The 19216-nt window shown below is 37.9% G+C and overlaps 1 protein-coding gene across 7 annotated transcripts in view; it reads right to left on the bottom strand.

The window, feature by feature from the left end:
• The window catches only part of nup93 (nucleoporin 93), a 180020-nt gene that overhangs the window by 74863 nt on the left and 85941 nt on the right, over window positions 1-19216 (bottom strand). For 5 of the 7 annotated variants that reach the window (XM_059992664.1, XM_059992667.1, XM_059992666.1 and 2 more), the window contains one exon: window positions 13341-13403. In XM_059992664.1, coding sequence (XP_059848647.1) covers window positions 13341-13403 — 63 coding nt within the window. Of the gene's footprint in view, window positions 1-13340; window positions 13404-15259; window positions 15279-15434; window positions 15806-19216 lie in introns of those variants that run through there. The other 2 variants (XM_059992668.1, XM_059992670.1) reach the window with 2 other exon arrangements.

The raw sequence follows: 19216 nt of genomic DNA, 5'->3' as shown, positions 1-19216 counted from the left end.
TAGGGAGAGAGAGAACCTGTGGTATATCGAATGATGATTGAAATACGAAATCCTTGGTGTAACTGCAAGTCTGTGTCTTTGCTATTGCTTTGCTCACGCTGAGTGCTCAGTGGTGGTGCCAATGCTTACTGGGGATTGTTGCTTGCTGCTGCTTACGTGCAGGAAAGAGGGGACCTTGGGGTTTTTATGTTTATCTGTTTATTCTTTGGGGCACTTCTCTGTTTTTGTGGATGTTTGCAAAGAAAAAGCATTTCAGGATGTATATTGTATATATTTCTCTGACACTAAATTGAACCTTTGAAATCAAGAAATAGAGGAATAAGTTTAAGGTGAGGAATTAGATTTAATAGGAACTTCTGCGGCAACATATATAGAGCCAAATGCAGGCAAATGGGACTAGATTGGGTAGGCATCTTAGTCAGCACAGACCAGTTGGTCTAATGGGCCTACTTCTGTGCTTTTAAGGCAAGGGTTAAAAGTGCCTCCCTCCCTATTCTTAACTGCTTTTTAGCTTGCTTCTCACAATGTTAAGAAATGATCAGAGCTATCTTGTTCACTGATAATGATTCCGGGAGAATTCTGTAGCCCTGCCTATGAGATACATTTACTTCAGAGCTACAAGATGTGGTGCTTAAGCAGAGATGTAATAATTAACTGAAGGGGAGCAACCTAGACTTTGCAAGGACACTTCCCAACATCCAGCCATGGACAATGAGTGGATAGCTTTAAAAAACAAGTATACAAGGAATTAAGGAACATTCTTCAATCAGACTGCCAAACACTCAGAAACGACCATTGCCAGGGTACCAATCGGGAATACCTGATGAGTAGAACTGGCAAGTTGAGATATTTAGATACAGGTTGTTAGATCACTCTGGTTTCATTCTAATAAGTCATAGAGGTGTTTTCCTTCTGATAAATGCACTGAATCTAAGATAACAAGGACAACAGAACAAGTTGTTCCATTCTGTTACAGTGCTGTATTACTCCATGCTCTATAATTGTGACTGAAGATTTAAGACAGTGGACTTCAGATTAAAATTATCCTCCATAATTTCCAACATTTCTGCTCTCATTTCCACTCCTCCCATCAACCATGGTATTTATGACTGGTCTAAATGAGCTTCTAATTAATGGTGAACATGTCAGGATGTTAATAGTTGTGAACTTGATGAAAATAATATTGAGAATCAAAAGTGATTGTAGATCACTCTTATACATAGATAGTCACTGCTTGGCACGTTTGTGCAGCAAATACTTGTCAACCCATGCTCAAATGTCGCCTAGAGCTTGCTGCAATCTGATACAATCGACTTCATCTGTAGAAAGATTCCAATAAAACTGAACATTGCAATCATTTGAAAACAACTCCACTTTTAATCTTTTCATGGAAGGAAGCTCACTGATGAAGCTGATAATTCGGCTTTTGACAGAGAAATGAAGAACTCCTGCCAGGATAGACTCTGACAGCAGTAATTGGCTTCTAACAACCATAATTTATTTATGCAGAAGGTTATCTCACAAACAGAGCTCAGATGTAAGACTGGAGATCATCGACGATGATTCAAGGACTGATGTTTTCCTCCTTGCTCCACACTGATTTCAGCTTCATCAGTTTCTGTTGCCACAACAACCTGAATGCCACCTTGACCCGCACTTCAACAATAGATGTCACCCTTTAGTTCACTCTCAGACCATGGCTGTGATGAGCTGCGAAGCCAAGATATCCTGATGAAACCAGAAGAGGTCATCAGCAAGCAGGTTATTGGAGAAATAGTGCTCGACAGTACCGTCAATGACACCTTCTATCACTGGCAATTATTCACATTCCAGTGTTGTGACTGCACTGGAACACTTGGCTAGAGAAATGGCTGGTACTAAAGTTCAAATTTTTAACTTGTGTTACCTGGACCCATAGCCTTTGGTCTGCCCAATGGACTCAGCTACTTCTCTTGATATCATGTGTAGCAGTGAGCTGAGCTGAATCATACCTTTCCATCATATTGCTGAGAATGCTTCTGCCTTGTCTTCATACCCTGATGTTGGACCCTGCCACTGTTGAGGTGAGTATTATCAATGAAGCCTCCCTCTCCCAATAGCTGCTTATTTGTTGACCATTACTCATGACCAGATATGGCAGCACTTTCACCTGATTTAACGGCTGTGAGGTTGCTTAGCTCTGTGTGCCCCATATTGTTTTTGCTATTCAGCAGGCTTGCGGTTTAGCATTGACAGGTTAGCAACATATTTTTACGTATGACTAGTAAAGTCCTGGTAGGTCTCTATGCACTCCTCATTAATCCAAACCCTGTTGGCTTGATAATAATGGTGGAATGATGATTAAGTTGTGCCATGTAGCCACCGATTCTGATGGAATACAGTTCTGCTTGTTGATAGTTCACAGCATGCCATAGATCTCTATATTTCATTTGCCACATCTGTTCTGAATCTATCATATTTAGCTTGGTTGTAGATGCAAGGCGTCTCATGAGAAGACAGGACTGTGTCTCCATAGGACTGTATGGTAATCATTTCTACCAACAGGTTCATGAATAGGTGCATTTGCTCGATGTAGATTGATGCCCCAAGTTGCCTTGCTCACTACTTACTATTGAGTCTGATTGTTACATCTTTTAGGACCCAAATGGCTTGGACAGTGAAGTTACCAAATCACTCTATGATAGGCAATAAGAACCCCACCCACAGTACACTGTTCTCATTGCCAGAAGATTTGTCAAGAATAACTTTTATTTTCATAGTACATTTTAATGTACTATGGCAGTCAGCAGAGATTTTGGATTGTTATAAGATCCCAAACATTACTCCTATAACTAGTACTGAGAAGCACCTTCTAACTAAATGATCCATAAAAGAATTATCACCTCAATGACCGAAGTTATACATGTTACAACAAGAGTTACAGCTTTAAGACACCAAAGCTCATTAAAATTATATTTTCAGCTCAGATTTGTGCACATTTCAGTGTTGTGCTGATTATAAGGTGAGCATCAGCTGAAGAACCAGTTTCCTACAACACGGTTGAGCTACGAGACAGACTGGAATAATTATATTCTTTTGAAAATTATCAAATTAAAACACATTAAGTAGCTTCTACAAATCGGATCCAATTGCAGGATGCATACCCCTTACCTGAAATTCTAAAATCCGTAAAGCACCGAAATTCAAAGTTTTTTTTGAGTACTAACATGACGTCACGAATGGAAAATTCCACAAGGTGCTGGGAAGGTTCCCAAGAGATCCACAGGTCTCTGTGCATCACAGACTATTCTGAGAAGTTATGTAACATATGCAATGAACAGCAGTTGATGAAAAGATGGAAAAGTACTGCATAAAGCAAAAAATTAAAATCTTTATTGTGTACTGAAAGAGTGGATTTGTCAGTAGAGTGAACATATGCCACTTAACGGCTTGCTGATCATGACACGCATAGATCTCTCATGACAAACTGAAAATTGAAGTTAATTGTGAATATTCATCAAGCTGGTTACAGAATTTTGTTTCCCTGTACATTATACTAATGGTATGTAATAATTTTTACTGTTAATTGAGTATGTATGATGAACAAGCGTTAAGATGAAAACTGCTTACTGGTAGCACATAAATTCAGAGTAATTCAGAGCACATCATTCAGGAATGATATCGATTTCAAGCTATCTCATTATATCTTCCAAAAATATCCAAAACACTTCTGTCAGCAAATGTTTCAGATAAGGGTTACTCAACCTGTACAATAATAAAATATGTTTATTGTTCAGGGTGCTGTCAAATGAATAATAATTAAACAATAAATTAAGTTTTGCATCCATGATTAACTGACCTCAGTACAAAATAGACCACAAGACATAGGAGTGGAATTAGGCCATTTGGCCTATCAAGTCTGCTCTGCCATTTCATCATGGCAGATCCATTTCCCTCTCAACACCATTCTCATGGCTTCTCCCCATGATCTCTCATGCCCTGACTAATCAAGAACCTATCAACCTCTGACTTAAATGCACCCAATGACAGTGGCAGCAAATTCCACAGATTCACCACCTTCTGGTTAAAGAAATACCTCCTTCTCTGTTTTAATGGATATCCCTCTGTTTTGAGGCTGTGCCCTCTGGTCCAAGACTCTCCTACCCCTCAAACACCCCCCCCCCCCAACAACAGAAACATCCTCTTCACATCTACTGTACCTAGGCCTTTCAATATTCGAAAGGTTTCAATGAGAATTCCCCTCACCCCACCCCATTCTTCTAATTCCCAGCGAGTACAGGTCCAGGGCCTTCAATCACTGCTTTCCTTCCTGGGATCATCATTATGAACCTCCTTTGAACACTCTCCAATGTCAGCACATCCTTTCTAAAATAAGCGGCCCAAAACTGCTCACAATACTCCACATGAGGCCTCACCAGTCCCTTATACAGCCTCAGCATTACATCCCTGCTTTTATATTCTAGATCTCTTCAAATGAATGCTAATTCACCTTCCTTAACACAGACTCAACCTGCAAAGATGCCTTAAGCACCATCTCCCTCGTAACAGCAACTGCACACTCTTCTGCCCCTTGACACTCTCAAACTTCCGGCACACTACTAGTGTCTTCCATAGTGAAGATTGATGAAAAATATTCAGTTTGTCCACCATTTCCTTGTCCACTGTTACCACCACTCCAGCTGTCCGATATCTACTCTTGCTTCTCTTTCACTCTTTATATCCGAAAAAACATTTGCTGTCATTTATGTTACAGCTAGCTTACATTCCTATTTCATATTTTCCCTCTTTATGTTTCTATTTGTTGCTTTCTGTTGGTTTTTAAACATTTCCCAATCCTCTAACCTCCCACTACTTTTTGCTTCAGCGTATGCCCTTGATTTTGCTTTTATGTTGGCTTTGACTTCCCTTGTCTGCCACGATTGTGCCATCCTGCCTTAGAATACTACTACTTCTTTGAGATGCATTTATCCTGTGCCTTCCAAATTGCTCTCAGAAACTCCAGCCATTGTTGCTCTGCTGTCATCCTTGCTAGTGTTCCCTTTCAATCAACTTCGACTAGCTCTTCTCTCATGCCTGTGTAATTCCCTTTACTCCACTGTAATACTGATACATCTGACTTTAGCTTATTCCTCTTAATTTTAGGGTGAATTCTATCATATTATGATCACTGTTTCCCAAGGGTTCCATTACCTTGAGCTTCTTAATCATATCTGGTTCATTACACAACATCCAATTCAGAATTGCAAATCCCCTAGTGGGCTCAACCACAAGACGCTCTACAAATTCTCACTTGGGATCCAGCAGCAACTTTACTTTCCCAATATATCTGCATATTGAAATCTATGACGAATGTAACATTCCCTTTTTGACGTGCTTTTTTAAAATCTCTCACTGTAATCTGCAGACCACATCCTGGCTACTGTTAGGAGACCTGCAAATAATTCCCATCAGGGTCCTCTTACCCTTGCAAATTCTTAACTCAATCCACAAGGATTCTACATCTTCCACTCCTGTGTCACCACTTTCTTTCTTTTTAGATCTTTTTATTAGTTTTAAACAAACATAAATGAAACATGAATACAAAATGTTTGAGAGTACATAATTAATAGTTTAAATAGACATTCAGATATGTAATAATAAAAATATATAACCTCTCAAACCCAGAACATTAATGAACAAAGAAGTAAAAAGAGAGAAAAAAAGAAAAACCCCCCCAAAAAAAGAGAGAAAAAAAAGCAAAAAAAAACACTAACCAACATGGGCCATTGAATAATATTAAGTACATATACAGTAGTGCCAATAACTCCGAACCTCCATCCAATTGATTAAGGATAATATAAGTAAGGTTTAGGAAAAGACAATTCAACTCATGTGAAAATGTTGAATAAAAGGTCAAGTTTCTTCAAATTTAACTGAAGGTTCAAAATCCACACTTCTAATTTTTTCTAAACTCAAACAAGAAATAGTTTGAGAAAACCACTGAAATACAGTTGGAGGATTAATTTCTTTCCAATTCAATAAAATAGATCTTCTAGCCATTAATGTAACAAATGCAATCATTCATTGAGATGAAGCAGATAAACGATTATTATCCGTCATTGGTAAACCGAAAATTGCAGTAAATAAATATAATTTATATTTAATATTAATAATTATATTAATAATATAAATAAATATAATTTACCTAAGACACTTTTTTTTTAGATATTTGCAAGTTAGAAATTTTTTGTATAATGAGTTATAGTCTTTTTCGAAAGAATGTCCATTGGACATTACAGAATGAATTTTAGCCCTTAATCCTTATCAAAAGGGTTTAGTAGCCATCATTTATAAGATGATCATGAACTTACAGTTAGATGTATCAGAAAAAATTAAGAAAGAATGGCAAAAAGAGTTGCATTGTCCTATATCTACTGAGCAAAGGGAAAAAATTTTATTATTGGTAAATTCGTCCTCTATTTGTGCTAAACATGCCCTAATACAATTTAAGGTTGTACATAGAGCTCATATGTCTAAGGATAAACTGGCTTGATTTTATTCTCATCTTAACTCAACCTGCGATAGATGTCATTCTGATGTTGCTTCATTGACTCATATGTTCTGGTCTTGTCCTTGTTTACAAAATTATTGGAAAGATATTTTCAGTATTATTTCAAAAGTCTTAAATATTAATTTTCAACTGTGTCACCACTTTCTAAAGATTTCTTATTTTTAAAAAAACAACAGAGCCAAACCTCCTCCTCTTCCTACCTGCCTGTCATTTTGATATCTTTTGTGCATCCTTGAATATTAAGCTCCCAACTATAATCATCTTTCAGCCATGACTCCATGATACCCACAACATCACACCTGCCAATCTCTAACTGCAGCAGATCATTTACCTTATTTTGTATACTACACACTTTCAAATATATCACCTTCAGTCCTGTACTAGACAATGGGTTGACCCATTGGGGCACCCTTTGAGAGGAAGGTAGTGCAGTCTGACGTGACCAGAATGAACATTAAATTTTCCTTAATGCCATTGGTATTGCTTTGCTTTGGAAATTGAAGAATAAAAACCAGTTTATTAAAGAAGAAAGATGCGTAACAAGGCAAATGCAGCTCCTCCTCGTTTAATGAAGGACATTTCTGATGGCATAATTTCTGGTTGATCTGCCACCCTTGTGCCTCTCGTCGTCATTCTGGAGATGTGCAGTTCTTTCATGTGCCATCTCTTCAGCTCTTCTGCTGTTTGTTCTTTGTCTCTGATCTTGGAGACGTGCATTTCTCAGCTCCTTTGTCTCTTCCTCTCTCCTCCTCCTGTGCCAGTTGTTGTCATTTTGGAGACATGCATGCCTCTCCTCATCTGTCTCTTCTTCTCTCATCTTTTTTGTCCTGACTCTTTGATCCTGGAGTGGTGCGGCCCTGACCTCATCCGATTCTTGTTCTCTCCCTCTCCTTGCCGCTTCCCAATGCCGTTTGGCATCCCCCTTCTCTTTCCACGCAGCATAATTAGGGTGACCATATTTTTTTTACCCTAATGCTGGATGTAAGATACGAAGCAGTAATACCAAAGGAAGCTGATTATTCTTGATGATGTGGTTGGTGCTCTCCTAAATGGACGTGATATAGTCACTGCTGTCCTTTGACTGCAGCAAAGGGTTTGATGTGCGTCTCGAAGTACGTCATTATGGGTTACGGGATGTTATGTCATGCTTAAATTTAGAGAAGATTCGATGTTCAGTTTTTGAATCTAGTCAAGACTTTTAGACATTCTGAGGACCATTTTTGAGTCACTTACAAAACCTTTTGATTTGTTGTAAAAGTACAGATGGTGGCTAATAATATATTTTATTATATAAGGATTTTCCCTTGCCTTTTTTCTTGCTTTTCCTAACAGCTCCGACTTTGGTAGTGGGTTTAGATTTTTTTCTGTATACCAATTGTTTTATATTTCAATATTATGATTTAATTTAATTTTTATGAATACAGGGCATTGTGACTGTTACTGTATTTTTAATACAATGTTTTGGTACTTTTTTTTGGCTTATAATATATACCTTCTTGTACTCTGTATTCCTCTATGCAGAAACTAATAAAAATATTTAAAGTATGTTATTACAATAAGATTTAATGATCTCTTATTGATGGGTGGCAATTAGATCTGTCCCAATCCTGCACATGCTGATGGTGATATGTGACTGCTCGAAACAGAGCTACCTTGCCCTGCCCTTTTGCTCTGGTTGGTGTCGTTGCTGAGGCTGGCCGTGTGTATGTGTCATGATGTCGCATCCCGATTTCCATGATGGCAGATCGGCTCTTGGGTGAAAGCCAGCCTGTTGATTTTGGCGAACGAGCAATTTTATAAGAATATATGACCCTAAACTTAGCCTGCATTCTGTAAGTTAGCACATTTTAAGTCAACTTAGCCAAAAAAAGTGCCGCTGTAATGCACCATTCGCGCTAATTGCAGGTCACCAACAGACAGACAGCATGAGAGTTATAGTATTATATAGATGGATTTGCCACCCTCTTCAATTTTGTCCCCCCATAACACTGCAACCCACTGACTGCAATTTTGCCCTATTATTCGCCTGTCATTCCAGACAGTATACACTACCTCTGCTTATAAAGGAACAATCCTATCCTCAACTCTATCACTCCAGTTCCCAGCCCCCAGGCAAATTAATTTAAACCCTCCCAACAGCTCTAGCAAAACTACTTGCAAAGATATTGGTCCCCTTTGGGTTTAGGTGTAGCCCATCCTTTAGTACAGGTCACACCTTCCCCAGAGGAGTTCCCAGTGATCTATAGATCTGAAACTCTGCCCTCTGCACCAATTTCTCAGCCATGCCTTCATCTGCCAAATCATCCTATTCTTGCCCTCACTGGCATGTGACACAGGCAGCAATCCAGAGATTGTTACCCTGTTCTATCTAGCTCTCTAAATTCTCTCTTTAGGACCCCTCTTTTCCTTCCTATGTCACTGGTACCAATGCGTACCAAGATACCTGGCTACTCACCCTCCCCATTCAAAATGTCAGAGACATGATCCGAGATTTCTCTGACCTTGGCACCTGGAAGACAACATACTATCTGGGTGTCTCTATCGTGTCCACAGACTCTTCTGTCTACTCCTCCAACTATGGAATCTCTCATCACACCTTTCCCTTCTGAACCACAGTGCCAGAGCCCCGGTTGCTGCAGCTTCCTCAATCATCCCCAACAGATTCCAAAATGTTATTGAAGGGAACGGCCGCAGTGGCACTGTGTACCAGCTGCCTATTTCTCTTCCCTCTCTTGACAGTCACACATTTACCTGCCTCCTGCAGCCTAGGGGTGACTACTCCGTGTAGCTCCTATCTGCCACCTCCTTAGTTTCCCTAATGAGCCAAAGGTCATCGAGTTGCAGCTCCAAATCTTTTAACACTTTCTCTGAGGAGCTGCAGCTTGAAGCACTGGGTGAATAAAAAGCCAAAGACAGTAAGAATAGGAATAGCCAAAGACAAAACTCTCCCCACTCTAACACTGCCCCAAGTTCAACAAGGACAGCTTCACTTGCCCCTGCCTTATTTTTATTGATCAGCTGCTGTTCAAGCTCTGAAAAAAAATCAGCTATGAAGCATTGGTGTTTAAAGTTCTCTCTGCGATCAGGGTGAAAATACCATCTTTTTGTCGAACTCTGAATGGGTGCAGTTCAAGCTCAAAATACAAAGCTCATTGCTCCCTCAACAAAAATTGTTGGCCAAAGAATCTGTTTATTCCCCCTCACAAGCTTAGTGTAAGGTGCACAATTTTAACAAGCCAGAGTTTTGAGCAAATTGGGTTTTGCTGAATAGAATGGAACGACGTTAGAAATAGTGAGAGGGAATTCACAGAGAAACAACACCTTTCTCCTGCAAATTAATGCAACAATTCAATCAGTGAAATATCAACAATACTTCAGCTTGCAAAAGGGTCTTTCTTGGTTGACATTCAGGATTCTCTCAGAGCAGTGGGTGATCCTGTTACCCCATGAGTACCACTGAGATTGCTAATATCATTGTTCTCTGACCCTTTATATACATTAACGAGACCAGTCATTTAAATCACACATCCTTTGGGATACATTCAAAACAAGGTGAAAATTTGGTAACATCAGTAAAATATAAAGTTAGCTGTATTCTTACCTGTAAAATGAGTCATTGGTACTGCCAAACACATTAAAATAGCAAAAACATGCATCATAAACACTGAATTAAAACCAGCATAACCTTTCCTCAAATTATCATTTTGTCCACACATTTCACTACCTAGGGAGAGCATCATTAGCCAATTATAGAGCAGCCAAACAAAAATAACTGTTGGTACAGGAAAATGCTAATTTCAAATCATTTTAAAAAGGATGCTTAGAATTGAATAGTTAACATTTAGATGGAATATTTATGAACATATTAGATTTTGTGCCTATCAGGAAAAGAAATTCTATTAAGATTATCACAGATGCCTAACGTTCTACAATGGTCAAGTGGGTAACTTCAAAACACGAGGAAATCTGCAGATGCTGGAAAGTCCTGACGAAGGGTCTGGGCTCGAAACGTCGACAGTGCTTCTTCTCCTTATAGATGCTGCCTGGCCTGCTGCGTTCCACCAGCACTTTGTGTGTGTTGTTTGAACTTCAAAACACCAACATTTCCCACCGGAGTGCAGATATGATACTTCAGTAGGCCACCGCAGCACTTACAAAGCAGCTGATTTACAGCTTTTTGGGAAAAACTTGGCTGAGTGGCTTACTCACTCAATTTCATGAATAGGGACAAAACTAATAGGTGCGAGCAGTTGGACATAGATACTCAGATGATCAGGGACACTACTGTAAATTCTCTTGCATTATCAAGCATATTCCATCCACTTCCAATGGAGGGCCAACTTCTTAATTATTTGGAAACCACACTGATAAATTTTTACTCAATCAACCGTGGAAATTTTCATTTATCTTTCAGGACTAAAACAAGAAAGCATCATAGGTCATTGGTTTCCTGGATTACTCTAGCAAATTACTGCAGGTCATTCATTTGTATGCACTTGAGTCATACAAATAGCCTGGGAACTGAAGCATGGAAATGTCAGGTTTTTTTCCATTCTTCTATCACCTTCATCCATGGTCAGAGTAAATGCTGCCAAAGCCAACTGTAATAATATTTAATAATTGATTTTTTTTTCCTTCCTCTGCATTGGGGGGGTGGTGACTCTTGCTTCTGTACAATTCCACGGACGACCATGTATTAAATATGAGCCATGACTGTTTGTGTCAGTGTTATTGTAACAGGAAAACAAAGAGCGGAGTTGATTATACTTCGTTTTTCAAAAAACTTCCAGATCACTGTTCAAACATTTATTCAGTAATTTAACACTTCCAATGCTGAAGATGCACTTATTTTAACTCCAGCTAACAGTTGTGAGTTATTCAAATAAAATTCTTTTTTGCAAGTCTGTGTTAGGTGTTTCTGAGAAATAGTGACAAGAGATTTCTCCTTATGGTTTCACCTATCACTTGCCAGCTTGTAATCCTTTCTCTGGTTTCTTCCCCTTCCCTTTCCAGTCCTGGTGAAACGTCTCTGCCCAAAACATTGACTCTTTATTGTTCTTCATAGATGCCACCTGACCTGCTGAATACCTTCAGAATTTTGTGCTTTGCTCTCAGAAAAATTATATTTTATTTCATGTTTCACTGCTGCCATGCAATGGAGAAATGAAAACCAAACACGAGGAAATCTGCAGATGCTGGAAATTCAAGCAACACACTCAAAATGCCGGAGGAATGCAGCAGGCCAGGCAGCATCTATAGGGAGAAGCGCTGTCGACGTTTTGGGCCAAGTCCTGACGAAGGGTCTCGGCCCGAAACGTCAACAGCGCTTCTTCCTATAGATGCTGCCTGGCCTGCTGCGTTCCACCAGCATTTTGTGAATGGTGGAATGAACTGGTTGGTTTGAGTTGGCATAAGAAAAAATGCTGAGAAATTATTTCAGCAAGGATAATGTCAATGTGGTGCCAATATTAAACAAATAACTTGATATCCAATACAAAAACTCATGATTATTTCAAAAATATGCCATTGCTTGTAGGAAAAATTAGTTATAAATCCACAAGTAAATTCACTGAATGCTTTGTTGTAATTAACACAGACCAAATACCATACATACTCCTGTGTGCCACAAGTAACTAAAGACAGATTTCTGGTTAAGATAGATCACTGGACAGGATTTTTTTTCTTCTGATAGCTCACTGGTGACACCTGCTGGGAAGTACACTTGCATACTTGCTCTGGGTTTTGTAAGGAAAATACTGCATTTGGCTATTATGTTGCCCAATTGCTCAAAGCCTCCTCTGTATAAACATACCACAAAAATTCCAACAAAATGACTTGGTTGGGATTCAAGAGGCCAGCAAGCACATAGTAATCAGAAGTCAGTTACAGAAAAAGGAGAATATGGAAAAGATTTTGTTTTTAGCATATTCAGCTCCAAGTTGTAAATGAGGCCTTTAAAGATTTTTCTTTAAAACTCTAAAAAACTACTTCAACCTTCTATGGAAAAACAAAATCTTCCAGATCAAAATTCAACTCGAGTTTCACAGTTGAATAAATGAATTCCTGCTGCATCAGTTCTTCAGAAAGAATACATTTATAAAAAAAATAATTTTTATTTACTTGCCAAATCTGACGTGATTTTACAGTTATGCAAATGAAAATACTAGAAAATTGGCACCCATCTTTCAACAAACCCTGGTGCTCTGCTCTTTTGTCTTTTCTCAGATCAGCATCACAGAGTTAATTGTTTTCTTGGCTTGCTGGACTTGTTTTCTTTTTAAATATTAATGGCTTCCACAGAATGTGCATTGTGTAGTTAACATTAAAATGTTGCTGTTCAGCTACCCTTCAAGAGAAGCAGCTGGTCAAATTGCGGCCTGGTTTGGTTGTTGCGATAGCTTTAACATCAGTGCAGATGCGCTGAATTGACGTTGATTCACAATGCACCAAGGGAGCTCTATTTCCAGCTCTTCAGCAGAGAGATAAGTCATCTAGGACTATGTAGAGAACTGATAAAGATGTTTTGTAATTACTGCACAATGCACGCACACCATGAATACATCTCAATCTGCAAAATGAAAATAACTCAGCATCCTTATTCAAGAGTAAATCAATGCCAAGTTTCCTCGAACAATGTTATATCAAGTATTTCTAAACTCAGTCATTATAATGGAAAAAAAACGAAATTGCCATTTTATTGTGAATAGACTATACATATGATTCCAACAAAGTAGTATTTTGCAATCTGTTATTGTTAAGAGACAGTAATAGAATCGAAAATTTCACCTACCCTTCTTCTGGATTCTTCAATGGCTGATAACAACGCATTATCACGTTCATTCTTCAGAAAACCCTACAGGATATAGAAAAATATTCTTTATAATTCTATCACACCAAAATTCACCACTAAATATATTGCACTGTCTTCTTAATTGGGGGGAAAAAAACAGGAAAATTAGATAAATGGAATCCGTTGAATGTAACCAACCAGCTGGAAGTATTTTCCTACAGATATTTTTAAAACTTTGTGCGGCAGATACAATTTGCATCATCTGAAACTACACCCTGTTAATCACCGTTAAGAGGTTTATGGCATAGCCTACAACTAGAGATTCAATTGCGCATTGATCTAATGACAGTGAACTCACTCATTTAAAATTGCAAATATACTCTTTAGACAGTACAGTATATTTCCTCAAATTGCCGCCTCTTTGGCACAAACCCCAATAACTGCCATTCTGACAGGAATAGGAAAAGTTAATGGAAAAATTTGTGAAATTGCGGCTTCCCGCTAGTCTCCCCCTGCAGGCTTCTCTAATGCTCCCTAAGCTGTATAGCAACATCACTGAAAATGACAGGTGAAAAAGAATTGCTAATTAGTTTATCGTCCTTGTCATTTCTCACCTCCGAACTGCAAACCTGTTTTCATTTGGTCCCATACTCTATGCAGAGTGTGCACAATGGTGCAGCAATCATTCAAATAACCCCACCCCATCTCAGAAGTCCATGGACAATGACTTCTGCCTTGACATTGCACTCTAATTCTTGCGATTGCCAATTTCTAAGTTTTTATGTAGTGTAAAAAGCAGTGGTTTTAAAAAATACATTGAAATTCAGAACATTTTAAGCATACTATTAAAATAATGTGAGTCGATTCCATCTGTGGTATACCTCTCCAAAGTAATTTGAATATTATAGTCATTCCACTGTGGATTTACACTTGAGAGTGCAATTTTCCAAATAATTTTCCATTGAAGTTCTAATCGTCTTTTGAATATGCTAGAAGCAAAATGTAGAAATTGTTTCAGACAGCAAACAAGCTCCATATGACGCAGTTAGTTGACACACCCATCCTTTCAGATATAAACCTTTTGAAACAATGGATAATTAGAATATCTTTGAATGGATGCTTCCTCTGAAATAAGAGGAGCATAACACGAATAAATCAGTTTAATTGTACTGAGAAAAATACAAGTAGTTAGTTGCAAGCTTTAATAAGCATTTTTCAGTCTAATATAGTAATGGCAACACAGAAAACCACATTTGTATCAAGCTAAACACAAAGTGGCAATGGATCAAATTTCAGTATTTCCTGCTGATAATTAAATGGCATTTACATGTATATCTGAATATAATAGCAGAAAAGTAAAAATATTTTACATGACATTTTGTTCAAAGCATTAAAAATCAATTTGACCCTTCAACATTACTGCAATTTGACAACCAAAGTAAAACAATGCATTTTATGAAGGAATTTGACTTGAAATTTCACCAAAAAGGCAAAACTAGAACTATTGAGAGAGATTTTCAAAATACCATTGTCATCCTGGCCAGGTTTTTTTTAATATTCTAGACGAGAAGAAAATAGTTCAGTACTAGAAAATAGGAAACAAAAGACCAAGATATAGGAGGCAAAGATAGCATTAGCAGCTCGAGTCATTTATACGATTTAATAATTGTATAACAATCATGAGAAGATGTTAAATGAAAACAAGTCTAGATGGTTAAAAATAAAGATCAGTTGGAGAAAATGAAAAAGAATGCCACTGGTCCAGCATCTGTACAGCTACCATTTCCACAGTCATAAAATCTGGACAAAGAATTGCATTAAATGACTTTCCATATGCAACAAAATGAACAGCTCCAATAGACAAACTACAAAAAGTTACATATTTGCAATACTAAAATACCATAGCTCTTTATACTTACTGCACAGCACTCTCCTTGAAACAGAACAATCGAAAATGGCAACTGATTAGCAGACCGTTATGACACGAAGCTTTTGACTATTAGGCGTAGCATGACCCCACCCCAAATTTATTATATGTTGGGTCTTACATGGCCACCGCAAGACTAAAATGAATTTCAAAATCTGTTTCCTTACCTGGAGAAAATCCCTGTATTTTGACAGACCTGATGTGGGTTCAAAAGGCGTACCTGATGGAATTTGCTCTGCCAGATATGTGCCAGTACTCTACTTAATAAAAGAACTGATGCATATCAAGGCCACTCTAGCATTCATGATGCTCCCGATCATTTTCTGATGCTGCCTAATGCTTATCTCCTTGCTGTAGCTCCCTTTGTACAGCAAAAAGGCATCAAGATTCATAGAACTGTTGATACAGTCAACAGTACGAGAGCATAATTAACCAGCAGCTGAGTGTCTAGGGAGCTGACAATCAGCTGAGTCGATTTCAAATGCGTGCACTGCAGTTCACCCTTTCCATAGTATTTCAAACTGTGAATTCCTAAACCTCAGCCGTCCAAAGCTGGTTGCTCTGATCAGTGCTATGGTTTTAGGGTTACACAGAGATTTTTTATTGTTAGAGGACTGTACCAATATCAGTTTTAGGTAGGGGAAGGCAGGGAAGACAGAAGGGTGGGGAATAGAGGGGGGGTGACAGCAAAGAAAGATGATTCAACCTTTTATCTCCTCCCTTGGCCCACTGCAATTTATGATAATGGGAATTTTTGATGACTTCCGACATCCTGCCTTGAAATCAGGCTAATAATCCTTTTAGCTGTCATGTTTTGTTAATGAGGTATATGTGGCTGCAGAAGGAAGCAACGCTGGGAAATGCAGTTTAATCACAGATGTGAAGCTATTTTCTTAAACTAGCAGCTTTTACTGCCATATGTCATGAAGCATGGAGAGGAGATGTAACATTTTCTATCTACCCTCACCCAGCGGCACAACTGGTCAGCATCCGCCATTTATGCAGGCACCAATATCACTGTGTGCCTTTGTTAACTGTTGGCCAACTGCAGGTGAGAAATACAGTAACGTTAATAGTCACTAGCCACATAAGCACAATATGGAACATGCTATATTGTTACGAGAATTTGACTGAGCTCCCTTGCTTTTAGTCTGAAAAATCAGTGTACAGCAAGCTGGCATGCATTCAAAGATGCTCATTTTTGTGACACTATAAAAAGTCAAAATTCAGTTTGTAATATCATAAAACACTGGATGATTTTGCATTATTGCACATACCACAGTAACTATAAAGCTGAAGCAACTTAGTATTTTCTTAATGAGGATCTGCATATTAGTTACTAATTATGTAACCAAGTACTTAGTACGGTTAACAGAAACACTTCATGCTATTTTCAAAGTAGAATCTAATAAATGAAAAACTTGGAAGATTTTAAGTCAAAGGTTATACTCTGCCATAATTTTCCCCTAGCTTACTTTATTGGATTTTTAAAATATAATTTATATCATTGTACTAGCAAAATGAATAATTCCTTGTCGGTCAAACCAGAGTTACATCCGGATGAGCAGCTAGAACAAGACCTAACATGAGAGCTGATTTTAGCAACGAAAATCTGACCCTTTTATTCTGTACAACCAGGCAACTGTGTCTCATCAAATTGCAAAACTCCATAGAAACTTCTAGAGATTGTAACGCTCACTCAATTCAGCTCAGAGTGGGGCTTTTTTTGTTATAAAACAAATATAGACAATGTTGCACATCTATTTCGTCAGAACTTTTTAAAGGTAAAATCACATTCATTTTATTACTGGATCATTTATTCCATGCTCTTTCAAATTAAAATAATTGAGGATTTTTTTAAACATAATATTAAACTGATAGAATGTTTAAAATATAGAAACTCATGCAAAAGAAGCTGGACTATCAGATGCACTCCAAAAGACAACCTGTACCAAGGATTTTATTCCCGACACATTCAAAGCACAATGGTAAAAATAATTCCGATCTTTCACCGTGCAAAAGCTTGGCAGCTATGCAAGCAGATTCACACCCACTAAACCAACATCTCATCTGGAATGATAGGTTTATCTTCTGCAGACAGGTTCAACACATCTTGCAGAAAAGCTTAATAGGATTGTTCTTTTATAACAATTAACACAGTTGACATTTCGAACTGTGTTCTGAAGGATCTCAGCCCAAAATGTCGACTCTTCCTTCATTTCCATAGATATCTGCCTGACCTGCTGAGTTCCTCCAGCATCTTGTGTATGCTGCTTTGGATTTTCAGCATCTGCAGAATCTCTTGTGTTTTGTTGTTGTTTAAGAGCTCATATGATAATTTAATTTCAGGATAAAGTGACATCAGCAAATACCGTTTGCTGCTCTCAAAATGTATCAACATTTGACTCCTTGGTTTAAATTACAGTTGAATCATTTAAAACCGTCAGCAAACTATATAATTGCCATTTTATATGTATAATGGTACAAAATTCTATACAACCATAATCAACAGCAAATTTAAATATTAAGAAATTGTGCAACCTTTCATAATTTTAGTTCTACAATTGTCAATGCACTAACAGGGTAATAAACATGACTTAAGAGTTAATTCAGCCTTTTCATGGAGATCTTAAAAGAGATCATTTATTTCCAGGGTAAAATTTGATGATTACTGATCATTCACTGGAGCGAGTCAGCATAGCCAGACACCTTATCCCAAATACAGGTACATTTGTTCTGGAACTTGAACTGCAATTAGCCTCAAAATGAGTTTATACATTACCGATTCTTCTATTTTAAATAGTCCCAAGCTCAAGGGCAAATAGAATTTTAAAAATACAGAACAGAACAGAGAAACCTTATACTTGTAAGGCATGCACTAGAGTGCTAAAGCAGATTTCAATTAACATCTTGTTTTTAATGTCCAAAAGGGTGCTTGATTCCAGTCACTATTAATAAAATGAAGCTTTTCACTCAGTCTATTAAGTTATAAATGACCATAAAACAGCCCATAATTTCTCTGGCTCCCTCAGAAGATGATATAGGACAGGAAATGTCACAATGACACAGTGGATGCTTCTCTGCACATCAAGAAAAAGCAGAAGCCAGTTAGTATTGAGTGGCTGATCAAGAGTTTGATGCCATCATTGGGAGCCTAAAAAATATGATACTCCTCTGTATTACAATCCCTCCCATGAGAATGCAAATTCTTCTTACAAGTGTCAATGAAACACTGATCAAGCCATTGAGAAAGCAGTTACAGGAGTAAGTGGTTTTGGAGTCAGACCATCACAGGTGGATCTGCTTCCTAGACTCAACTGTTCAGACCAGAAATTTAAGGATGTGGAGGCCCAAGTGAGCTACGACTCCCAAGACGTATCCCATGAGATAAGGCAGGCAGTAAATGTTGTGTATTCCTCACTCAAATGGCTGAAGGCCCATTGGTACTTAACAACATCCCATTTTTATGTTAGAGTTTTAACAATGATTCAAATAGATATAAATAATTAAGTACTAGCAAATATAAAATATTAAAAGGTACGATTTTTAAAATTTGCACATCCAAGACATCCTGAAGATTAGATGCACCATCACAGAGTTCACTGATGGAATTGTGGTGCATTTGTTGAACTGTGATGTATTTTTCAGCTTGCCCTGTTAAAAAAGGCAAACTAAGGGAAATAATTTATTTACTTTTTGGTTAAAGTTTTTAATCCCATGTCTATGAATCATTTGTGAAAAATAATAAATAAATCCTAATACTTTTTAAAATTCCTCTTCAGAGGCTTAAAGAGCCTGTCATGACCTATGGAAGCCAGCAAGCAAACGTTCTGGGACTCATGACTCAGGATATAATACCCAAGGCCTATCATCACTCAGGACGTGTCAAGTATTGGTCAGATACAGGGAATCCATTTGTTCACCCCCACTTGATCTAGAAACCATGCCG

The sequence above is a fragment of the Hypanus sabinus genome, chromosome 17 (assembly GCF_030144855.1).
Source record: "Hypanus sabinus isolate sHypSab1 chromosome 17, sHypSab1.hap1, whole genome shotgun sequence".
Taxonomy (NCBI): Eukaryota; Metazoa; Chordata; class Chondrichthyes; order Myliobatiformes; family Dasyatidae; genus Hypanus; species Hypanus sabinus.
This window is presented reverse-complemented; position numbering and strand designations above follow the sequence as displayed.